This window comes from Aptenodytes patagonicus, chromosome W (assembly GCF_965638725.1).
Source record: "Aptenodytes patagonicus chromosome W, bAptPat1.pri.cur, whole genome shotgun sequence".
In the NCBI taxonomy this organism is placed as follows: Eukaryota; Metazoa; Chordata; class Aves; order Sphenisciformes; family Spheniscidae; genus Aptenodytes; species Aptenodytes patagonicus.
In genome coordinates, this window is record NC_134981.1 from 20,037,283 (window position 1) to 20,055,550 (window position 18,268).

Consider the following 18,268-nt stretch of genomic DNA (forward strand, 5'->3'; position numbering starts at 1 on the left):
CTCACTTTTGCCCTTCCGATTCTCTCCCCCATCCCACCGGGGGGGGAGTGAGCGAGCGGCTGTGTGGTGCTCAGTTGCTGGCTGAGGTTAAACCACAACAGTCCTTTTTGGTGCCCAACGTGGGGCTCGAAGGGTTCGAGATAATGACAGGTTTGATTGGAATGTGCTAGATCGAATTTATACCTGTTATAGCTGTTTAGCTATTAATTGGCAGGCTCCTGTGCTTGCCATGGGGCTTGCTTGCCTTACTGTATATTAGAGTCTAATGCTCGTTAGTGGCTGCTTTTTGCTTTCGCTGCTTGCTGTACTGCTGTACTGCTTATCATCATATTCTACTGTGCCTGGGAACACTTTGATAACAGCAATGGCGATGTGCCTGGGCTGGCAGATGGCCAGGGCATCGCTGCTGTTTCTGTGCTGCTGTACTGGACAGGCTGGAACTCCAGTGTGAACTCGAGTCGAAGGGACTGTGACCTGTGGATGAGTCCATGCGGGAGCAGGACGCCCCAAAGCGTCTGTGGCCGTGGATAAGCCCATGCCAGAGCAGGTACATCTCGAAGCGTCTGTGGCCGCGGGTACGTTTGTGCTACAGCAGGTTTACTTCTGAAGGGACTGTGGCTGCGAGTAAGGCCACGCTGGAGCAGGTATATCTCTGAAGGCATTGTGGCCCCATGGAGAAGGCCATGCTGGAACAGGTGCATCTCAAAGTGACTGTGGATAAGTCTATGCTGCAGCAGGTGTACCCCTGGAGAGACTGTGGCTCATAGATAAGGCTCCACTTGGAGCAGGTACAACCCTAAGGGACTGCAGTCTGTGGATAAGTCCAAGCTGGAGCAGGGGCAAGGGGAGGAGTTCATTGCAATGTTAAACCCTATGGTTTGATCCAAAGGGACAAGGGGTGGAGATTGTAATGGAAATACCTTTAAATTGTTGTAACCTGGGATTTGAGTTGTGTGTTATAGGAATTACTATAGCAGGAACCCCTTGTTGCTAGCCAGGCTAGGAGCAAGGGGAGGAGTTCATTGCAACGTTAAACCCTATAACCTGGCCCAAAGGGACCAGGGGTGGAGATTGTAAGGGAAATACCTTTAAATTGTTGTAACCCATGATTTGAGTTGCATGTTATAGAAATTACTATAGCAGGAACCACCCGAACCAGTGGAGGACAAGCCTTACAAGAAGCAGTGCAAGTGCAGCAGTGACCTGACCTGAGCTGGCTTTGGTACCCAGTAACTCCACGCAACACACCACCTCTCCCGTCCTGAGTGACCACCATCACAGATGGAGCCCAAAGTCACGGATTAAATGAACTCAATGGATATTTCGTGGACATTTCTAGACATTTTACAGACATTCTACAAGGGTGGTCCATAGACTAAGGGAATGATATCTGTGTGTTATATCAAAGGATGGAAAGCGGGGCGGGTGGTTAATGAGGTTGCACTGGAAAATATGGGACTTGAGCATGACGTAGATGGTATAGAATAAGGGGTGGATACTGTCCTGGTTTCGGCAGGGATAGAGTTAATTTCCTTCCTAGTAGCTGGTACAGTGCTATGTTTTGGATTTAGGGTGAGAACAATGTTGATAACACACTGATGTTTTAGTTGTTGCTAAGTAGTGCTTACCCTAGTCAAGGACTTTTCAGCTTCCCATGCTCTATGGACTGAGAAGGCTGCAGGTGCACAAGAAGCTGGGAGGGGGCACAGCCAGGATAGCTGACCCAAACTGGCCAAAGGGATATTCCATACCATGTGACGTCATGCTCAGCATATAAAGCTGGGGGAAGAAGAAGGAAGTGGGGGATGTTTGGAGTGATGGCGTTTGTCTTCCCAAGTAACCGTTACGCGTGATGGAGCCCTGCTTTCCTGGAGATGGCTGAACACCTGCCTGCCCATGGGAAGTAGTGAATGAATTCCTTGTTTTGCTTTGCTTGCGTGTGCAGCTTTTGCTTTACCTATTAAACTGTCTTTGTCTCAACCCACGAGTTTTCTCACTTTTGCCCTTCCGATTCTCTCCCCCATCCCACCGGGGGGGGAGTGAGCGAGCGGCTGTGTGGTGCTTAGTTGCCGGCTGAGGTTAAACCACGACACATATATTTTAAAATTATTGGAGAAAATACTTAAGATGGCTTTAAAATTTACTTTTTCATAGGGGTTGCGTTTCTTTTAAATTCCTAGCATTTATTTAGAATCACCTAACTCTGCAGGTATCACAGGAGAAAAATATAAACCGAATCTTCAAATCAGATAAATAAATAAAAATGACTATTCAGAAATTGCTTAAAATCATCTAGATAGATTTTATACAAACAAATTTGACATTCACATTGAATATATTGTGTCATGATCTCCTTGCAATATTAAAGACCTTACGCCATCGTCTATCACTTCACAAGACCAAATGTTCCCCCTAGCCTAAGCATGAGGTCAGGCTAATTTACAGAAGAAAAATCCAACAGCAAGGAAGGCTTTCTTTTTTTTTTTGCATTTCTGGTGGTGGCTCTATTCAGAAGATTAGTTGTAAGTACTCATAGTAGAGTAATGTTAGTGAATGGAAGGCAAATGAAGTGGTGAAATGCATGAAAAGCACATTTATGATGTCATTAAAATAATTAATTTGAAATTATTCAGATATTAATTTGGAATGAAGTGAGAACCCTCAATTTACTGAAACTGAATAGAGTCTGAAAGAAGGCAAAATTGATAAATTTTCACCCTGAATCTCTTGTACCATGCAACAGAGTACTACAAATACAAAAAGTGACTAGGATTTTTATTCACTGGCACATTTTGCCTGCATCACTACATGTGAAGCTTTAATACATTTTTTTCTTTATTCCTATGATATCTGTTATCATAGAAACTATTAATTTGGAAAGAAAGATACTAGTCCACAGGCAGTAACCTGGATTTCCCATCAATATACTCACCAAAATACACAGAGAATGAAGTCTGTGTAAAGTCTAAGATTCTCAGTGCGTCTTAAGACATCACAATGAACAATAGCTTGGCTGTAGGCAGCGTGCTATAATTCTTTGAAACTTTCAATTACAGCAATGATTTGTTGGAAAATGAACACAAAATGCTATACAAACTCTGAATTGCCAGCAACGTTAATGCATTAAAAAGAAATCAGAAAAAAATTCCACAAAATTAAGTTTTGGCGCATGCAATTTTATCTGTATATGCAGATTGTTTAGAATGAACTTAAGTATTTTACAGCTGAGATTAAGAAGAGATCAAAAAGAATGTGTTTTGGGGGGAAATAATAGCATTATCCTAACTTTTCAAAGTAGTTTTGTTTCTACTGATTGCATTAAGAAAATTAATTATAATGATACAAGTGCTGGACTACTTAAGATTATATCGGCTTTTCAATTACAATTTCTTATTTTCATGACTATAATTCAGCAGCAAAAATGTATTCTGTGTTGAATATTGGCCCATGGTTTCTTTGAAAAAGCAAATGGTGTGTAATTTGTGCACAAATTTTTTACTTCCTTCAAAGGAACTGAGTGTCCTCAAAGGAAACCAGTTTTCCTCAGAATTTAATAGAATCAATCTCTTAGCACTTAGAAACATTTGATTTCAAGCAGGATTTGGGGTGGCGCATTACAACTTAGACCTGCAAATATAATCCAACACAGCAGAGTAATGCATAAGATTTTGAAAGACAAATTTACCTCTAATATTTCTGCTGTTACATAAAGCACATTAAAGATGCATATTAGACACGAAGAGCAAAATCCTGCAGTTGAGAAAACTTTTCTGAGCTAAAGGTAAAAGGACTAAGGAGCTATATTATCTAATTTTTAAAGCTGTGGAACTTAACCCATTAGAAAAGATAGACTGCTTGTTTCAACACACAGAAGTGTGGGGGTTTTTTCATATTGTATTAATTTATGCTCATACTAGCCCAGCACTATCCCAATACTTTTTTTAATGTTCAAGAACACAGACTGTGAAAAGGAGCCTGATAAATGCAAGAGGCGATCCTGGGCAGCACTGTGAGGGTACCTTAAGCCATTCAGTGGAAACTGCCTGTGCTCAACATCATTTCAAGCTATTTCTACAGCGAGTACTCTGCCATCATTTCCATTGTGTCATCTTTCCTGCATGTATAATGAGCATGCTAATCTTTCCTGACCTTGGAAGGGTACTGTGAATTTCTATGACACAGAGTTTCTAAACACTTTGAGATCCCTGAATAAAAGGTGCCAGATCTATCCATATAGACAATGCAATCATCAGGCACAGTCAGCATGGGTTCACAAAGGAAAAGTCCTGTTTAGCTAATTTAATATCCTTCTACAATAAGGTCACCTGCCGGGGGGATGAAGGGAAGGCAGTGGATGTAGGTTTTTTAGATTTTAGTAAGGTTTCTGATACTGTCCCTCACAGCATCCTTCTGGACAAGTTGTCCAACTGTGGGATGAGCAGGTACACGGTGCGCTGGGTGAAGAACTGGCTGAACGGCAGGGCTCAAAGGGTTGTAGTGAATGGGGCTACATCTGGCAGGCAACCAGTCACCAGCGGTGTTCCTCAGGGCTCAATCCTAGGGCCAGTTCTGTTCAATATTTTTATCAATGATCTGGATGCAGGAGTTGAATGCACCCTTAGCAAGTTTGCTGACGATACTAAACTGGGAGGTGTTGTTGACTCTCTCGAGGGACGAGAGGCCTTGCAGAGGGATCTAGATAGATTGGAGCATTGGGAAATCATCAATGGCGTGAAATTGATGAAGAACAAATGCCGGATTCTGCACCTGGGACAGAGTAATGCCGGACAGAAGTATAAACTGGAAGAGGAGAGGAGAGCAGCCCTGCAGAAAGGGATCTGGGGGTGCTGGTTGACAGCAGGCTCAATAGGAGTCAGCAGTGTGCCCTGGCAGCCAAGAGGGCAAACCGCATCCTGGGGTGCATTAAAAACAGTATAACCAGCTGGTCAAAAGAGGTGATTATCCTGCTGTCTTTAGCACTGGTGCGGCCTCACCTTGAGTACTGTGTGCAGTTCTGGGCCCCACAATTTAAGAAGGCTGTTAAGGTACTTGAATGCATCCAGAGGAGGGCAACAAAGCTGGTGAAAGGGCTGGAAGGCATGTCCTATGAGGAGCAGCTAAGGACTCTGGGTTTGTCTAGTTGGGAGAGAAGGAGGCTGAGGGGCAACCTCATTGCTCTCTACAGCTTCCTGAGGAGGGGAAGTGGAGAGGGAGGTGCTGATCTCTTCTCCCTGGTATCCTGTGACAGGACGCATGGGAATGGCTCAAAGCTGCGTCAGGGGAGGTTCAGACTAGACATTAGGAAACATTTCTTTACCGAGAGGGTGGTCAAACACTGGACCAGGCTTCCTAGAGAGGTGGTCGATGCCCCATGCCTGTCAGTGTTTAAGAGGCATTTGGACAATGCCCTTAATAAGATGCTTTAACCTTTGGTCAGCCCTGAATTGGTCAGGCAGTTGGACTAGATGATTGTTGTAGGTCCATTCCAACTGAACTATTCTAGTCTAGTCTATTCTGTATATGGGTTGGTTGTTTTAGGGGGTTTGGGGGGAATGGGTTGTTTGGGTTTTGGGGTTTTTTTTCACAATATAACTCGGATCTTACTTTGCTTCCAGTGCCAGTGCAATGATGCCTGCAGCAATAGGTGCAGAGGCTGAGGTTCCAGTATGGCTGTCTGTGCAACGCTGCCTCAGGTCTGTGGTGATCTGGAAGAAATTGAATGTGCGAAATTTAGAACACAGTTTCAGAAATCATAACAGGTTTCATTTGTTCAAACGAGTCACATGTAAGTGGAGGGTATTTCCCTCTCATTTCAAGGAAAAAAAAAAGGCTTCATGTATTCAATGATTTGAGATGTTCACATTCTACACAGAGCTTGAAGATATTCATGAACTTGGAGAATTGTTCTCTATTGCACTGAAAATGTAAGTTAGTCTCATTTTTTTTTCATGGCATGACCAACAAAAGACTTATAAGTTAGAAAAACATGCACAGGGTTTTATAACAGCATGGTTAGAACTCTGCCCTTCTATTTGCATTTATAGAGCACTTCCCATCCAGGACTGTCAAAGTGCTTTACAAATAGGAATGAATTAAACCTCACAGTGCTCCCATCATACAGACTGATTATGCCCATTGAAGAGACTACAAAATAGAGGTACAGAGGGGTTAATTGGGTTGCCTGAAGTCACACTGGAAATATGTGAGAGAATAGAATAGTTATGCTCATGCTAAGTGCTGTGTTTAATGCATAGTCCCTCCCTTCCTGTTTTATGCAATAATTGACATGGAATTAAGTGACATCTGTAAACCCTGATGTCATCACAGATTTGGTTTAGAGATCACCTATGCTGTTATATATTTTTATATGTGATCTAAGTGGACGTATAAAGCCATAATGTGCAATACCAACTAAAGAGACAGTCTTCTACTTAGTGTTAGGATGTTCCTATCTCATAAAGAATTTTAGGTAGATATTTTCTGTAATACAATAAATCACACACAAAAATGTATTTATTCTGAAGCTGCTTCTTTCAGGGAATATTAATCTAAAGAGATTCTAATTTACACTTTTATTTCTGAAGAAGTTGTTCCTAGGAAGAGCAAGGCAGTAGAGACAAGAATTCACTACCACCTAACAGAAGCTCAAGCAAAATCCATGTGCATGTTAGAACACTTACTAGTAGACAGCAGTCCACAGCATAGAAACTTCCAAAAAGGCGGCAGACTGAATGACCTGTGAGGCCAAACCTTATTCTCAGCATTTCAGTTGATACTTGAGATTCAGTCACTAATAGACATAAAATATCTGCCTATGAGGGGCAGAGAAGAAATTACTTATGCAAATTCTTACCTAAATAAGAAAAAGTTGCTCAAAATATATTCACTAGCATCATACTTCACTTGCAAAACAAATGTGCACAAAGATGCAGGAAGGAGAGGACCAAAAATCACAAAAAAGTACAGGATGCAAAAATATCTGTCTGGCTTTGAAGCTGGAAGCTACACAAAATATGATCTAAAAACCTAGCCACATGCCATCTGAGAACAATACAAGCAATTGCAAATAGGAGGTATAGGTTTCACACATATGCATTAATATTCAGAAGTAGATACATTACATAATTCATATAAGGTTGCTGAAAGTTTTAGTGCCATGTAAAGATGTGCAGGCTTAAACCAAAAGACTTCTAAAAGAGAAGTTAACAGGACCTATGAAGTGATTGCTGAAAGCAGGTGGGAGTAAAGTGAAACAAAATGGCAGGTTCTAGAAAGTGAAAAGGATGGATTTATAATGTCATGCCCTTAAATTTACCAAAGGCCAGATTCAAGAATACTGAAGTCTAGAAAGGACCTTTTTTGCTCTATTATTTAATAACCTTCATATTTGCACACACATTTTCATTAAAAAAATTCTTTTATCTATTACCAACTAAAAGTTGAATCCTACAAATAAAATGTTCATATCTTTTCTTTATCTCTCTTCTGCCCTCCTATCAATTGTTCATTAATTTAGACAATGAAAATCAAATGTTGTAAAACCTATTTGCATGCACATCCTATAAATGCCCTGAAAATGTGTCATGGTTTAACCTCAGTCAGCAACTGAGCACCACACAGCCGCTTGCTCACTCCCCCGCCCCAGTGGGATGGGGGAGAGAATCGGAAGAGTGAAAGTGAGAAGACTCGTGGGTTGAGATAAAAACAGATTAATAATTGAAATAAAATAAAATACTACTACTACTAATAGTAATAATAATAATAAGAATACACAAAGCAAGTGATGCACAGTGCAACTGCTCACCACCCGCCGACCGATGCTCAGCCAGTCCCCGAGCAGCGGCCCCCCCGGCCAGCTTTCCCCCAGTTTATATACTGAGCATGACGTCACATGGTATGGAATGTCCCTTTGGCCAGTTTGGGTCAGCTGTCCTGGCTGTGCCCCTGTCCCAGCTTCTTGTGCACCTCCAGCCTTCTCAGTCCATAGAGCATGGGAAGCTGAAAAGTCCTTGGCTAGTGTAAGCATTACCTAGCAACAACTAAAACATCGGTGCCTTATCAACATTGTTCTCATCCTAAATCCAAAACACTGTACCAGCTACTAGGAAGGAAATTAACTCTATCCCTGCCGAAACCAGGACAAAATGTTAAGAGATTAAACTGCAGCAGGAACAGCCCTAAGACTACACTGCCTATATGTGCAAATGCAAGTAGTGATTTTGCAGATGAAATTAAAATGGCCAAGGATTACAGGATGACACACATCCGAATAGCGATATGTAAGCTTCAGGTATCCCTTTTGGAAAAACATTGGTCAAAGCAGTAGCGGGGAATGGAAGGGAGGCTAGGAAAAAGGAAGGGCAGAAAAAGACTAACACATGCTTGTCTCTTTCACAGCCTGGTGACTTGTTCCCTGCCAGGAAGTGTTGCAGCAGGCACTTTCCTTAGATGACTGAAGGATAACAAAGCCTACAGGAGCTCAGGCTTGGAGAAGTGCCTTCATAGCAGCTTTGCCTTAAAAGACATCTTCTAAATATAGTGAAAAGAACACTGCATTGTGCTATCTGTGTTTCTGATCCTCCGGAAGAAGAACACACTTCCAGAGCGGTTTTATGTCCTGTACCTACAGATATCAAGCATAACAAAACCACGACCCTTCTTTATTCTGCAGTGTTGTCATGTTCTAAGAAGACATTGTGGAAGCAGTTAGAACTACAGCCTCTTATCTCAGCAACTATTTCAGCAGAGAATGTGTAAAAAAAAAGCTTGCTAAGTGGAAAAACCATTTGAGCTATTTCAAAGAGAAGTCACTGACAGCAGCTGAGATGTTTAAGCGTAAATTACCTCAGAGATTCAGCACTATAGATTCATTGTCAGAGAAGTCTTTTGTCTACCTTGAGAATAAAAGAGAACAGGACCACCAACAGGCCAGCAAGTTTCAAGAAGTAAAATGATGCTACAAATTCCTGAACCACATGAGGGCAACATCATTAGTCACAATAAAAGGACACACGATACTTAACAGCACGATGAAGCTGTCATTAGTGTACGTCAGCTGTCATTCCGTTCAACAGGGTGGGTAGGAGCAGTAATTTTTTAATCTTTTGTTGAGTGCAACACATTTGTAAGCATCAAATACCATTATAACAATGGCTGATCTATGAAAATGCTGATGAGATTACCCACGATCAGTCCATGTAATATTTCTAGGGCCCTGAGTTATATCCACTTCTACCACTTCTGAAAACAGTAGATTTAACTGAAGGTAATAACAATGTATCTGGTACTGGCATAGTTTAATGAACATGAAATTAGCAGCCTAGGACACCTTGAGGAAAGTTAGATAAAAGCTATAGCAATCACCAGAACGTACTGCAATCCCTCCCATATGCAGAAGTCCAACAGCTTTCAGAAAAAGCACAGATTTTTTAAAGAAAAAACTAGACACACCATAATAGTTTTGTATAAGCAACTTGCTCTGAAGATTTAAGGAGATGCCATTTCTGTACAGTCATTATTAAGGTTGTTCCATCAATCATAGAATCATAGAATCATTAAGGTTGGAAAAGACCTCTAAGATCATCGAGTCCAACCGTCGACCCAACACCACCATGCCCACTAAACCATGTCCCTAAGCGCCACATCTACACGTCTTTTAAATAGCTCCAGGGATGGGGACTCCACCACTTCCCTGGGCAGCCTGTTCCAATGTTTAACCACTCTTTCAGTAAAGAAATTTTTCCTCACGTCCAATCTAAACCTCCCCTGGCGCAGCTTGAGGCCATTTCCTCTCATCCTATCGCTAGTTACTTGGGAGAAGAGACCGACACCCACCTCGCTACAACCTCCTTTCAGGTAGTTGTAGAGAGCGATGAGGTCTCCCCTCAGCCTCCTTTTCTCCAGGCTAAACAACCCCAGTTCCCTCAGCCGCTCCTCATAAGACTTCTTCTCCAGACCCCTCACCAGCCTCGTTGCCCTTCTCTGGACACGCTCCAGCACCTCAACGTCCTTCTTGTAGTGAGGGGCCCAAAACTGAACACAGTATTCGAGGTGCGGCCTCACCAGAGCCGAGTAGAAGGGCACGATCACTTCCCTACTCCTGCTGGCCACACTATTTCTGATACAGGCCAGGATGCCATTGGCCTTCTTGGCCGCCTGGGCACACTGCCGGCTCATGTTCATCCGGCTGTCAACCAACACCCCCAGGTCCTTTTCCGCCAGGCAGCTTTCCAGCCACTCTTCCCCAAGCCTGTAGCGCTGCATGGGGTTGTTGTGGCCCAAGTGCAGGACCTGGCACTTGGTCTTGTTGAATCTCATACAATTGGCCTTGGCCCATCGATCCAGCCTTGGATCGATTCTCCTTGGCTCTCTTCTTGTCATTAATATATTTGTAAAAACATTTTTTGTTGTCTTTTACGACAGCGGCCAGATTGCGTTCTAGCTGGGCTTTTGCCTTTCTCATTTCCTCTCTGCACGACCTAACGAGATCCCTGTACTCTTCTTGAGTTGCCTGCCCCTTCTTCCACAAGCGGTAAACTCTCCTTTTTTTCCTGAGTCCCAGCAAGAGCTCCCCGTTCAGCCAGGCCGGTCGTCTTCCCCACCCATTCTTCTTACGGCACATGGGGACAGCCTGTTCCTGCATATTTAAGACTTCCTTCTTGAAGATCGTCCAGCCTTCCTGGACCCCTTTGCCCTTCAGGACTGTCTCCCAAGGGACTCTCTCAACCAGCGTCCTGAACAGGCCAAAGTCCGCCCTCCGGAAGTCCATGGTTGCGGTTTTGCTGGCCCCCCTCCTTACTTCACCAAGAAGCGAGAATTCTATCATTTCATGGTCGCTAAGCCCAAGACGGCCTCCGACCACCACATCTCCCACCAGTCCTTCTCTGTTTGTAAACAGCAGGTCGAGCGAGGCTCCTCCCCTGGTAGGCTCACTTACCAGCTGTGTCAGGAAGTTGTCTTCCACACACTCCAGGAACCTCCTGGACTGTTTCCTCTCTGCTGTGTTGTATTTCCAGCAGACGTCCGGGAAGTTGAAGTCCCCCACGAGAACAAGGGCTAGCGATTGTGAGACTTGTGCCAGCCGCTTGTAGAACGCTTCATCCGCCCCTTCATCCTGGTTGGGTGGTCTATAACAGACTCCCAGCAGGATATCTGCCTCGTTGGCCTTCCCCCTCATCCTTACCCATAAACACTCGGCTGTATCATCATCACAATCGCTGAGCTCTAGACAATCGAAACACTCCCTAACATACAGGGCCACCCCACCACCTCTCCTTCCTTGCCTGTCCCTTCTGAAGAATTTATAGCCATCCATTGCAGCACCCCAATCGTGGGAGTCACCCCACCATGTTTCTGTGATGGCGACTAAGTCATATCTCTCCCGCTGCACAATGGCTTCCAGCTCCTCCTGTTTGCTGCCTGTGCTGCTTGAATTGCTGTAGATGCACTTGAGCTGGGCTATCGATTTCGCCCCCAGCATTGGCATGCCACCCCTAGGCTCATCTCTAGTGAGCCTGGTTTTATCCCCTTCCTCCTTTGAACCTAGTTTAAAGCCCTCTCAATGAGCCCCATCAGTTCATGGGCGAGAATCCTTTTCCCCCTGTGAGACAGGTGGACTCCATCTGTCGCCAGCAGGCCCGGTGCCGTGTAAACCTCCCCATGATCAAAAAAGCCAAAATTCCTCCGATGGCACCAGCCCCTGAGCCACGTGTTGATCAGGTGTGTTTTCCTGTTCCTTTCAGTATTCTTCCCTGCCACTGTAGGGGTTGAGGAAAACACTACCTGTGCTCCTGATCCTTCAACCAATATTCCCATACTTTCATCTATTGGGAGGTTAATGACTCAGGTCAAACCCAGAATTTTCCTTAGCAGAGAACATGCTTACTATTCCTGTCCTAAGCCTCTAATTTCCTGCTATTTCATATTTCATGACTTGAGCCTTCTGAACTGATTGAACCATTTTTTACCTGCTTGTCCTGGTTTCGGCAGGGATAGAGTTAATTTCCTTCCTAGTAGCTGGTACAGTGCTGTGTTTTGGATTTAGGATGAGAACAAAGTTGATAACGCACCGATGTTTTAGTTGTTGCTAGGTAATGCTTACACTAGCCAAGGACTTTTCAGCTTGCCATGTTCTACCGACTGAGAAGGCTGCAGGTGCACAAGAAGCTGGGAGGGGGGCACAGCCAAACTGGCCAAAGAAACATTCCATACCATGTGACGTCATGCTCAGTGCATAAACTGGGGAAAGCTGGCCGGGGGGGCCGCTGCTTGGGGACTGGCTGGGCATCGGTCGGCGGGTGGTGAGCAATTGCACTGTGCATCACTTGATTTGTGTCTTATTATTGTTATTATTACATTATTATTATTATTTTATTTCAATTATTAAACTGTTTTTATCTCAACCCACGAGTTTTTCTCACTTGTGCTCTTCCAATTCTCTCCCCCATCCCACCGGGGGAGGGGGGAGTGAGCGAGCGGCTGTGTGGTGCTTAGTTGCCAACGGAGGTTAAACGACAGTCCTTTTTGGTGCCCAACATGGGGCTCGAACCCACGACCCTGAGATTAAGAGTCTCATGCTCTACCGACTGAGCTAGCTGGGCAGGACAAGATGTAAAAAATGTGCTCTACACCGCAGCCGGGGAGAATGGCCCTACCTGGAGCCTCTGGCAGAAAGCACCAGGGGAGACTCGAGGTCGACCCCTAGGGTTTTGGAGCTGGGCATACAGAGGATCCGAGGCCCGCTATACTCCAACTGAAAAAGAGATATTAGCAGCATATGAAGGGGTTCAAGCTGCTTCGGAAGTGATCGGCACTGAAGCACAGCTCCTCCTGGCACCCCGACTGCCGGTGCTGGGCTGGATGTTCAGAGGGAGGGTCCCCTGTCCACATCATGCAACTGATGCTACATGGAGTAAGTGGGTCGCACTAATCACACAACGGGGTCAAATAGGAAATCCCAGTCGCCCAGGAATCCTGGAAGTGATCATGGATTGGCCAGAAGGCAAAGATTTTGGAATATCGCCAGAGGAGGAGGTGACGCGTGCTGAGGAGGCCCCAATGTATAATGAACTACCAGAAAATGAGAAGCAATATGCCCTGTTCACTGATGGGTCCTGTCGTATTGTGGGAAAGCATCGGAGGTGGAAAGCTGCTGTATGGAGTCCTATGCGACAAGTTGTAGAAACTGCTGAAGGAGAAGGTGAATCGAGCCAATTTGCAGAAGTAAAGGCCATCCAGCTGGCTTTAGACATTGCTGACCGAGAAAAGGGGCCAGTGCTCTATCTCTAGACTGACTCATGGATGGTGGCAAATGCCCTGTGGGGGTGGTTACAGCAATGGAAGCGGAGCAACTGGCAGCGCAGAGGCAAACCCATCTGGGTTGCCGCATTGTGGCAAGATATTGCTGCCCGGGTGGAGAACCTGGTTGTAAAAGTCCGTCACGTAGATGCTCCCGTACCCAAGAGTTGGGCTACTGAAGAACATCAAAACAACCAGCAGGTGGATCAGGCTGCTAAGACTGAAGTGGCTCAGGTGGATCTGGACTGGCAACATAAGGGTGGATTATTTCTAGCTTGGTGGGCCCATGACACCTCAGGTCACCAAGGAAGAGATGCAACATACAGATGGGCTCGTGATCGAGGGGTGGACTTGACCATTGACACTGTTGCGCAGGTTATCCATGAATGCGAAACATGCGCTGCAATCAAGCAAGCCAAGCAGTTAAAGCCTCTTTGGTATGGAAGACGATGGCTGAAATATAAATATGGGGAGGCCTGGCAGATTGATTATATCACACTCCCACAAACCCGCCAAGGCAGGCGCCACGTGCTTACAATGGTGGAGGCAACCACCGGATGGCTGGAAACATATCCTGTGCCCCATTCCACTGCCCGGAACACTATCCTGGGCCTTGAAAAGCAAGTCCTATGGCGACATGGCACCCCAGAAAGAATTGAGTCAGACAACGGGACTCATTTCGAAACAACCTCATAGACCCCTGGGCCAAAGAGCACGGCATTGAGTGGGTGTATCACATCCCCTATCATGCACCAGCCTCTGGGAAAATCCAACGATACAATGGACTGTTAAAGGCTACACTGAGAGCAATGGGTGGCGGGACGTTCAAACATTGGGATACACATTTAGCAAAGGCCACCTGGTTAGTCAACACGAGGGGATCTGCCAATCGAGCTGGCCCTGCCCAGTCAGAACTTTTACGTACTGTAGATGGGAATAAAGTCCCTGTAGTGCACATAAAAATATGCTGAGGAAGACAGTTTGGGTTATTCCTGCTTCGGGCAAAGGCAAACCCATCCGTGGGATTGCTTTTGCTCAAGGACCTGGGTGCACTTGGTGGGTAATGCGGAAGGATGGGGAAGTCCGATGTGTACCTCAAGGGGATTTGATTTTGGGTGAGAATAGCCAATGATCTGAATTATGTGATGTTAAGTGCTACATAATATTATATGCCGTACTAATGATATTACATTAAGAATCACCCAGACTAATGAAGAATAACTTCAGTGAAACCAAGCAAAGCACAGCGATGATGGTACCAGAACTGACTTCAACATGAAACAATCCAACACCACATACCATCTCCATCTTTCCTGCCCTGGAAGGTTATTACGAGAGATGGAGCCCAAAGTCATGGACTAAATGAACTCACCGAACGTTTTAGAGGGATGGCCCACAGACTAAGGGAATGATATCTCTGTGTGTATATATATATATATTAAAAAAAAAAAACGTGAAAAGGGGTGGTGATTAATGAAAATGTACTGGAAAATATGAGACTTGAGCATGACTCAGATGGTATAGAATAAGGGGTGGATATTGTCCTGGTTTCGGCAGGGATAGAGTTAATTTCCTTCCTAGTAGCTGGTACAGTGCTGTGTTTTGGATTTAGGATGAGAACAAAGTTGATAACACACCGATGTTTTAGTTGTTGCTAGGTAATGCTTACACTAGCCAAGGACTTTTTAGTTTCCCATGCTCTACCGACTGAGAAGGCTGGAGGTGCACAAGAAGCTGGGAGGGGGGCACAGCCAAACTGGCCAAAGGGACATTCCATACCATGTGACGTCATGCTCAGTACATAAACTGGGGAAAGCTGGCCGGGGGGGCCGCTGCTCGGGGACTGGCTGGGCATCGGTCAGCGGGTGGTGAGCAATTGCACTGTGCATCACTTGCTTTGTGTCTTATTATTGTTATTATTACATTATTATTATCATTTTATTTCAATTATTAAACTGTTTTTATCTCAACCCACGAGTTTTTCTCACTTGTGCTCTTCCAATTCTCTCCCCCATCCCACCGGGGGGTGGGGGAAGTGAGCGAGCGGCTGTGTGGTGCTCAGTTGCCGACTGAGGTTAAACCACGACACTGCTGCTATAATTCCTAAGATATGTTGGTTTCTACCAATCTGTGTCCCTAAAAGTGACAAGGGTTTAACAAAAATCTAGTGTTCCTTACTGCATCCTTGGTGTATCTGTATTTACTCAAAATTGAAGGTGCCATGTTTTATCTTGATACTCTGTGTTTTAAGAACCGACAGGTTCAGAACAGTGGTTCTGTTTTTTGTTTTTGTTTCAAGTTCTGCTTAAAGCAGAAGCTGATCAGCAAGGCAGAAACATATCTTAAAAGAGAAAGAAATTCAGCAGATGACATGTGACATTTGTTTTATGAAGAAAAGAAATAGGAGAAACAATAAGTACATAGGTTATTTATAGAAGATGAGTAGTATAATAGATTTATAAATTATACCCATGAGGGATTATCATATGTAAGTTCATTAGGGCGTTAAGAAATTATCTAAAAAATGAAGTCAAAGAAAAGATGATGCATTTGTGCAACATTTTATAAATTCAAGGCCCATATAGATAGCTATAGCTAGGTGGTGCTTAGCCTTTTCTAGCTGTATGGTCCTGAGTGGGGAAATCATCTTCCAGCGTTGTCCTATAGCATTCAAAATAGCAGAGAAGAGAAGAATAGGAAAAAATACCTTTACAACTGTATGTCATTAGCTATTACTGCTACACTCACTCTGTTCTGAAAGATTACCTCCATAAAGTACGTTTTTATGGTCTTTACCTAGCCTTCATTTGCCTTTGTCTCAGAGTGCGAGTTTCTGTACTCGTGTCTGCACTTTGCAGCTGCTCTTGAAAACACCTGAAAATAATTCTAATTGTTTTCTCTAAGTGTGTATGTAAAAGGCATACATCCAACTGCATCTGTGAAATGTTTGTATGTTTTGGACATGTATAATGCATCCAAAGGTTGGAAACAGTCCATAATGGGCAAACATTTAATGTAATACAGTTTGGTGCAGCATAAAGTCAAGTACATTTTGAGTATGTTCCCTGAGCAACAGACTGCAATACTCATGTAAGATACTAACATCAGTGTGTGTTTCACTGTAACCGTTAGCCCAAATTGTTACAGACCAAAAGTTGTTGTCATTTACTTTAGTCCAAAGTCAGTAAAAAAAAGCTCCATGTGGAAAACAAGAGTTGTGTAGATGAAATTATGCAATCAGATAAATATGATTGTACAAGACTGAAAAAAAAAGCCAAACTAGAAAACGTCCTAAAATTATGTTACATCCCATATTTGTAATAAACAACTATAAAAGCATGTAGGAATTAAAAGGGAAAAAAAGTTGTCAGGCAGTTATAAAAGTGTGGGCGCTTCTATTGATCCATATTGAAGCCAAAACATTATTATAAGAATTTTTATTTGTCCCTTTCTAGTCCACAAAATGAATGTCTAACATTTAGTGACTGGTTATCCACCTCATAATAAATTCTGCAAAAATTTGGATAGAGTAACAGAAAAAAAACCCAAAACATTAGAACTGGAGGAATGCAAAGAAAAATAAGTAGTAACTGGAGAATCTGACATTATAAAGTAGTAGCCATGCACTATCCCTTAATATCAGACCTGTATTTCTGTACTACTACATTGCAGAATCTCATATGACATCTGAGTTTTTTCTCATTTACATGAGAATGAATTTGTATAATTTTAATTGCAAATCCCTGTATTGGGTCTGGCTGGGATGGAGTTAACTTTCCCCATAACAGCCCTCATAGTGCTGTACTTTGTATTTGTAGCTAGAATGGTGTTGATAACACACCAGTGTTTTGGCAACTGCTGAGCAGTGCTCACACAGCATCAAGGCCATCTCTCCAACCTGCACCCTGCCCAGAAAGGCCAGTAGTCTGGGGGTGGGCAAGAGGTTGGGAGGGGACACAGCTGGGACAGCTGACCCAATCTGACCAAAGGGATATTCCATACCATATGACATCATGCTCAGCAATAAAAGCTAAGAGAAAGGAGGAGGAGCAGGGGGCATTCTTTATTAAGGCGTTTGTCTTCCTAAGCAACTGCTACGTGTACTGAGACCCTATTTCCCAGGAAGTCGCTGGACATCGCCTGCTGATGGGAAGTAGAGAATAAATTTTTTTGTTTGTTTCCTTTGCTTCCGCGCGTGGCCTTTGCTTTTCTTTATTAAACTGCCTTTATCTCGACCCATGAGTTTTTCATCTTATTTTGTCCCCCTGTCCTGTTGAGAAGGGGGAGTGATAGAGCAGCTTGGTGGGCACCTGGCAGCCAGCCAAGGTTAACCCACCACAGTCCTTTTTGACAGTCAACGTGGGGCACAGGACAACAGATGTTTTGAATTGAGTGTGCTATAGCTATAGTACTTATTAAGTGGCAAGCTTCTGTGCGAGTCATGGAGTTTGCTGGCTGCATTGCTTACCTCTTCATTTTGCTGAGCTTGGGAACATGTTAATACAAACAATGGCTATGCACTTGGCCCTGGCATTGATGCCCTTACTGTCCTGGGGGAGCTATCTTGTGCAGAGGATGAGGGAATACATCTCCCTCTTCCTATCTGGGACTGATGTGGGTGGTTTTATTGCGCAGGCTCCCAAGGTCCTTGTTCACCCTTACATGAGCTGTTTAATACTACTAATTAACACTGTTGGCTTGTTGTCAGGTTTGTGGAATCTGGTTTCATCCTGGTGTAAGAGGAGACAACTTTTGGGTGAGACAGTACTGCAACATGCCCTGAGGCAGCCGGTCCCTGGGTAGCAGGGTGCGTGGAAGGGTTTGGGCAGGTACCTAGGGTGGTGTGCTGGTTTTGGCTGGGACACAGTTAATTTTCTTCATAGTAGCTAATATGGGGCTATGGTTTGGATTTGTGCTGAAAACAGTGTTGATAACATAAGGATGTTTTAGTTATTGCTGAATAGTGTTTGCA

At 44.0% G+C, this 18,268-nt stretch overlaps 1 protein-coding gene and 1 non-coding gene across 2 annotated transcripts in view; both read right to left on the reverse strand.

Annotated features, from left to right (window-relative positions):
* The window catches only part of LOC143172146 (proprotein convertase subtilisin/kexin type 5-like), a 276,611-nt gene that overhangs the window by 75,574 nt on the left and 182,769 nt on the right, over window positions 1-18,268 (reverse strand). The window contains exon 9 of the mRNA XM_076361408.1: window positions 5,605-5,705. Within this exon, the coding sequence (XP_076217523.1) occupies window positions 5,605-5,705 (101 nt within the window). The remainder of the gene's footprint in view (window positions 1-5,604; window positions 5,706-18,268) is intronic.
* On the reverse strand, window positions 12,527-12,599 carry TRNAK-CUU (transfer RNA lysine (anticodon CUU)). Its single transcript has one exon. It is a non-coding gene; the product is annotated as a tRNA-Lys (tRNA).